We start from the raw sequence: 7,086 nt of genomic DNA, 5'->3' as shown, positions 1-7,086 counted from the left end.
TGTTTCTTCACTTAACTCGACGGTGCTAGAACTATTCTTTCTATGCAATCGTTTACATCAAATTTTCCCAACAAATATTTGATTTATCGGATCCATAAAGCATACCTTCAATGGCTTCTTCTTCAACTTCATCCGTTCACAAGAGCTTTAAGTATGAAGTGTTTTTGAGTTTCAGAGGAGAAGACACCCGCAAGAACTTCGTTGATCATCTCTATGATGCTCTTCAGCGAAAGAGCATTCTTACTTACAAGGATGACCTAGAAATCAAGAAAGGGGAAAGGATCAGTGATGAGCTACTTGGATCCATTGAAAACTCAAAATTCTACATCATTGTTTTCTCCAAGGATTATGCATCTTCCTCTTGGTGCTTGGATGAGCTTGTAAAGATAATGGAGTGTCGCAAGATGGCAGAGCATACTGCTTACCCAATCTTCTATGATGTGGAACCCACCGAAATCCGCAAGCAAATCGGGGTAGTTGGAAAAGCCTTTGCCAAACATGAAAAGGAAGTGGCTGCCGGAAAATGGAGAAATGCACTGAAAGAAGCAGCGGATCTTGCTGGCTGGGAGTTGAAGAAAACTGCAGACGGGTAATTCCTTCCTTCGTCATATATCAGAGCAGATATGCAATATTCTTTCATTTTACCCGACATAGCACCCTTTTTGGCGGATCGATTTTCTCCAATATTTGTTCTAAAAAATCATCATCGACTTTTAATTGGGGTACTCCTATTCACTACTAAATAATTCCAGATCATTTCCATACCACATCGTTTCTAATTTCAATATTTTCGTAATTTGACAAAACAGGTCCTTGAGGTTTCTGTTTTGTTAGAATCTAGCCCCAATAAAAAAATTATTTCAACTTATCTATTAATTTCCCTGGTTATTACAACACATTCATCATATCTCTGCAATATTCTTTCATTTTTGTATTTGTACTGATCTACGTTTACTCTAGGATGCAAAAGGGTGTCCATGGGGAGTCATGTTGTATTGTCAAATTGTAACACAAATTTGAGTCTTTTCCAAAGATTAAACATGAATTATGATTATATGAGTGTTATTATTTTATATACTTTGTATGTTCTAGAACTGAAAGTAATTGTTCATGTGGGATTTTGAGCAGTCTAATTGAATCTTCTCTATTATATAGGCATGAATCCAAGTTTATCCAAAAAATCGTTGAAGAGATTTCATTAGAGTTACGTTCCATAAATTTCAGCATTGATGAAAAGTTAGTGGGGATGGAGACTCGGGTAAATGATGTTATATCATTTTTGGAAACCGGTATTGATGATGTTCGCATGATTGGGATCAAGGGAATGGGAGGTGGTGGGAAGACAACTTTAGCCAGAGCTGTTTTTGACCAAATATCCTTTCAGTTTGAAGGTAAAAGCTTCGTTGAGAATGTTAGGGAAGTTTCAAACGATTCTTTGTCCGGTTTGAAGTCTTTGCAAAATCAGCTTCTTTCAGACGTTTTAAATGATAAAGGTATAAGTGTAAGTAGTGTTTATGATGGAAAAAACATGTTGAAAAGGAGGATGTCTGGTAGAAAGGTTCTTCTTGTTCTAGATGATGTAGATCATATAGACCAACTTGAGGCGTTAGCTGGTGAGCCTAATTGGTTTAAGCCGGGAAGTAGAATTATCATTACAACAAGATATGAGCAAGTGTTGGTAGCACACCGCGTGAAGCTGATTCATAATGTCAATTTGTTATCAGATAAGGAAGCAATTTGCCTCTTCAGTAGGTATGCATTTGGTAGAGAGATTCCAATTCAAGGGTATGAAAAGCTATCGGGAGAAGTTGTACGCTATGCTTCTGGTCTTCCTTTAACAATCAAAGTTTTGGGTTCGTTTCTTTGTGGTAAAGATGAGAGTGAATGGATAGATGCCTTAGAAAGACTAAAAACAATTCCATTGCATGAAACTCTGAAAAGATTGGAATTAAGCTATATTAGTCTAGAGGAGGATTATAAGGAAATATTCCTAAATGTTGCATGCTTACTGAAAGGTTGGGCGAAAGCTGATGCAATTGAAGCACTTGAAAGCTGTGGATTGCATGCTAGAAATGGTCTAAGAGTTCTTGAGCAAAAGTCTCTCATAACTATTAATAATTATGAGCGTGTGGACATGCATGACCATATTGAAGAAATGGGTAGAGATATTGTTCGTCGTTCCCACCCTGCTAACAAACATAGTAGATTGTGGAAGGAAGATGAAATTGAAGATATACTTATTAATGATTTGGTAAGGATTTACTTTTATCTGTAAGTTGGAGAAAACTAACACATTTTCCTTTCATACTACACAAGTTTTATGACGACTATTTTTTTTTTTTTTATTACAGGGTACCGAAGCAACAATATGTATGAAAATCTACAAGTCAAAACTCAATCCAGAAATTGTTATGAAAGGTCTTAGAAAGATGAAGGATCTTAAGTTTCTTGAGGTGTCTCTGGAAAATTTTAACTCAAATCAGGAAACTAATAAACTCATCCCAAACCTTGTAAATGCTTTAGGATTTCTGTGTTGCATTTGGAAATTTAATAAAGTCAACCTGTTCTTTCCGGATACTTTACGATATCTGCATTGGGACCAATATCCTTTTAGGACTTTACCCCAAACATTTCAAGCAAATAATCTTGTTGCACTTAAGATAGCTGGCAGTGAAATCTTGCAACTTTGGGAATGGGGAGAAAGAAAGGTAGACTTATTGTTAATTGATTATTTTGCATGATCCAATATCATGCTATAAATCAATTTTTTTTATTACTATAGAAATATTCATCTTTTTTTTTTTTTTTTGTTAGGTTTGTAACAAGCTCAGGTTCCTTGACCTCAGTAATTCACAGTTGAAGACCCTTGACCTTGGGTTAACACCAAATCTTGAGACGTTGACTCTTGAAAGATGTTGTGCTTTGATAGAACTTTCAGATAGCATTTGTATGTTGAAACATCTTAAATCTCTTAAACTTGATGGATGTTCATTGCTTGAGAAGTTACCTGAGGATCTTGGCCTGTTAGAAAGCTTAGTGAAGCTAAGTTTGTCATATACGGAGATTAAACATCTTCCAGATAGCATTTGTATGTTGAAACATCTGAAATTTCTCAAACTTGATAGATGTTCGTTGCTTGAGAAGTTACCTGAGCATCTTGGTCAATTAGAAAGTCTAGAGAAGCTAAATTTGTCATATACAGAGATTACACATCTTCCAGATAGTATTTGTATGTTAAAAAATCTGAAATATCTTGATCTTAATGAATGTTCACTGCTTGAGAAGTTACCTGAGGATCTTGGCCTGTTAGAAAGTTTACAGTATCTAGAATTGTCGGGTACAATGATTAAACATCTTCCCTGTAGCATTTGTACATTGAAACATCTAAAATATATTGGGCTTCATAGATGTTCATTGTTTGAGAAGTTACCAGAGGATCTTGGTGGACTAGAATGTTTAGAGAGGATTATTTTAAGATCTACAAAGATTAAACATCTTCCAGATAGCATTTGCATGTTGAAACATCTGGAACTTCTCCCACTTAATGATTGTTTGTTGCTTGAAAAGTTGCCAGAGGATCTTGGCAGATTAGAATGTTTAGAGATGCTAAATTTATCATCTACCAAGATTAAGCATCTTCCCGATAGCATTTGTATGTTGAAACATCTGAAACATCTTGTTCTTTATCCTTGTCTGTTGCTTGAGAAGTTACCTGAAGATCTTGGCCAGTTAGGATGTTTAGAATATCTAAATTTGTCATCTACAAAGATTAAACTTCTTCCAGATAGCATTTGTACGTTGAAACATCTGAAATATCTCAAACTTGATAAATGTTTGTTGCTTGAGAAGTTACCTGAGGATCTTGGCCTAATAGAATGTTTAGAGAGTCTAGATTTGTCAAATACAATGATTAAACATCTTCCGGATAGCATTTGTATGTTGAAACATATGAAAACTCTCGATCTTTATCGTTGTTCATTTCTTGATAAGTTACCAAAGAATCTTGGTCGGTTAGAATGTTTAGAATATCTAAATTTGTCATCAACAAAGATCAAACATCTTCCATGTAGCATTTGCATGTTGAAAGGTCTGAAATATCTCAAACTTGATAAATGTTCGTTGTTTGAGAAGTTACCTGAGGATCTGGGCAGGTTAGAATGTATAAAGAGTCTAGATTTGTCAAATACAATGCTTAAACATCTTCCTGATAGCATTTGTATGTTGAAACATTTGGAATCTCTCAAACTTATTGATTGTTCTTTGCTTGAGACGTTACCCGAGGATCTTGGACTTTTAGAATGTCTAGAAGAGTTACATATAGAAGGTACATGCATAAGTCATCTTCCACAGAGCATTATTTTGTTGAAAGGTCTGTGTATTTATGGGTCGAGAGGACTCCTTCAGTCGTTTGGTTTTACATCCGACATACAAATATCAGGAGATGGAATGGTGTGCTATGTAAAGGTGTGAATAACGTAGGCACCCACAAAAGCCAGTTCACAAAGATCTACTGTAGCAGGTATGTACTTTCTATGTTTTCTGTATAAGGTCATCTTACATTCATTTGAATAAATAATTGGTAAAGACAAAATTTTAATAAGTACACACACAATTTGTCAAATACAAGGATTAACCATCGTACTCTTTTATTTCATTCACACATTATTTGTCACATACAAGATTTAACCATCATACTTTTTTCTTTCATTTGCGAAACAAATCATCTTCTTTTTTTTTTTTTTTTTTTTTTTTTTTTTTTTTTTTTGTGGAAAAAACTAGGAAAAACATTATGGTGGGACAAGGCTAAGAATCCCAGGGTTTTAGAGAAAGTGATGGAGGAGATCAAGAGTTTTCCTTGTTCAAATCAACGGTACTTGTTCATGTAGTTCCTTAGGTTCCTCTATATAGTGAAGAAGACCTTCATGTATTGGTTTTGTTTTATCTTTTACTTCATCTTAGCATATTTGTATTTTTAATTTTTTTTTTTCATAGCCCTTAATGTAAGAATAATAACTAATTTCCTTCAATAGGCCGACATCGAAGTTTCGTAAGGTTGATTTGTATTAGTTGTTTTAGCTACTTGTACACAACATGCTAATTAGATTATGTGCATTGGCAGAACTCAATAACTGAATGTAAGATGTTGAATGCCACTAATTACATATCTGTATTGGCAGAACTTTTTCGCCATTTTAGCATCATATAGCATTTCAAGGTAGTTAGAATTTATACAGAGTATCAAATTGATACAAATGGGGATGCACAAATGACAAGGAAGGACAAACATAGATTGTTGCACGTGTACTCAAGGAAGGACAAAGGGGCAGAAAAGGAAAACACAAGGGTAGAAAGGGAAAGTGGCTAAAAGTCTGTTCAGGGGAGAGAAGCTAATAAAGAATCCTTATGAATAACTTGCAACAATTACCCAAGGGGACTCAATCCACGATTACATAGATGACTATGAATATTTGCAATCTCTTGTACCCAAATTATCGTAGCAACAAGCATTGGGGTACTTTGTTTTGTGGCTGGTGCACGATGAGGTTAAACGGTGGTTGCACCTTCATCGCCCTCAATCGCGACTGGATGCGATGTATTTGGCGAAGGAGGTGGAAGAGCTGCTCCGAACACCCTCAGGTAACATACCTCAATCACGCTTCCACCATCAACATCGATATGGACCGGGTTCGGATTTCAGATGGATCGTCCTATTGGTTTGGGCCGTTTAGAAAATAAACCAACCTGAAGCCCAAAACCAAGTCAGAAAACCTTGGGCCGACAAGACGTTAATCTGTTCAATGCTGTAAATTGTTTCACAAATACGATACAGGTGACAGCAGGACGGCGTCGTAATCGCGACCGAGGGTTTCAATCTCTGTCTCGAACGGAATGGGAAGATTTCGGAAGAAAGGGTTGTGTTTCCGTTGGCCACAAATGTCCGGAGGGAAATCTACGTGTTCTTTTACTAAGCGACGATGAATGTGAAGGGGATTTAGACGGGAATTTTCTTCTGGAAAGTACTCAAACTCCGAAGGAGGTTTCCGACGAGGCAACGACGATGGGTTTGTGTACAACACTGGAGCTGTAGATGAACCTGTGGGAGTGAAAACTTTGAAGTTTGAGGGGGTCAGTTAGAGATATTCTCGTGATTATGTTATTCTGACTGTGGAGCAACACACAATTTCGTTTCCCGCCAATTGGTTCTCGCATTGGGTTGTCATTTTCAGCCTTTTCAGGTATGAAAGATTAAATTAGGTGATGGCCATTTGGTTTGGGTAACAGAGCAGTGCCTTAATTTGCAAATTAGGGTTGGCAATTGCGATTTTATGATGGAAGCCCTAGTTTTTGATACATGAAATATGGATCTAATTTCGGGTATGGCATGGTTGTAATGTTATGATGGAAGCCCTTGATAGTGTATACCAATCAGAAAGGTCTCAAATTTATGTTACAGCAGCGCATCACCACTCTGGACCAAATTGAAAGGGTTTGATGCTATTTTAGTCGTCGTGGATAGATTATAAAAGTTTGGAAACATATGCATGATGTTTTGCGTTGGATCAACCAAGGTTGTGGGCTATTTAGATTACATGGGCCATGTTTTAGTTTAACTTGACTTTTCATGGATCAACAGTACTTTCTAATATTAACTGTATAACAACCTCAAATATGATTAACTTAATGCTTAAGAAAAATAACAATGGGGTTTTGAAGGTTTCGAGATTAAGAGAGATCTCCACAAGAAAAACAATATTTAATTCATGCATAAAAAATACCTAGCCGACCCTAAACCCCTTATTTAAATAAAAAGTTAACGTGGAAACTCCTAAACCCCAAGAAACTAGAAAAGATAAAACCTAGATTACTTATTTAAATAAAATATCAATCACTCCTTGGTCTTATGCGTTCGGTACACCTTGCCCTATCTCCCTTGATTCGTATCAATACCCCGCCCCCAAAAATTCACCTTGTCCCTAAGGTGGAAATCAGGAAATTAAGTGTGTATCACAACAGCTTCATCCCAAGTCGTCTTCGATTTTGGTAGATCCTTCGATTTGATCAATATTTCTGTTAAGCCATGGTTTT

At 36.2% G+C, this 7,086-nt stretch overlaps 1 protein-coding gene across 1 annotated transcript; it reads left to right on the top strand.

Moving 5' to 3' along the window:
• LOC145072568 (TMV resistance protein N-like) lies at nucleotides 1-5,051 on the top strand. The gene is made up of 5 exons (XM_079019016.1): nucleotides 1-589; nucleotides 1,156-2,251; nucleotides 2,352-2,708; nucleotides 2,815-4,519; nucleotides 4,780-5,051. The coding sequence occupies exons 1-4, from the start codon at nucleotides 111-113 to the stop codon at nucleotides 4,468-4,470; spliced, it is 3,588 nt and encodes a 1,195-aa protein (XP_078875142.1). The 5' UTR covers nucleotides 1-110; the 3' UTR covers nucleotides 4,471-4,519; nucleotides 4,780-5,051.
• The last annotated feature ends 2,035 nt before the right edge of the window (nucleotides 5,052-7,086 follow it).

Source organism: Lactuca serriola, chromosome 9 (genome assembly GCF_051521515.1).
Source record: "Lactuca serriola cultivar US96UC23 chromosome 9, Lser_US96UC23_V15, whole genome shotgun sequence".
In the NCBI taxonomy this organism is placed as follows: domain Eukaryota; kingdom Viridiplantae; phylum Streptophyta; class Magnoliopsida; order Asterales; family Asteraceae; genus Lactuca; species Lactuca serriola.
The sequence above is the reverse complement of the archived record's forward strand: the minus strand, read 5'-3'. Positions and strand labels throughout refer to the sequence as shown.

Coding starts and splice junctions, on each gene's coding strand:
- LOC145072568 (XM_079019016.1), top strand. CDS start 111: ATGGCTTCTTCTTCAACTTCATCCGTTCACAAGAGCTTTAAGTATGAA. Junction 2,252..2,351: donor ATATACTTATTAATGATTTG/GTAAGGATTTAC, acceptor TTTTTATTACAG/GGTACCGAAGCAACAATATG. Junction 2,709..2,814: donor GGGAATGGGGAGAAAGAAAG/GTAGACTTATTG, acceptor TTTTTTTGTTAG/GTTTGTAACAAGCTCAGGTT.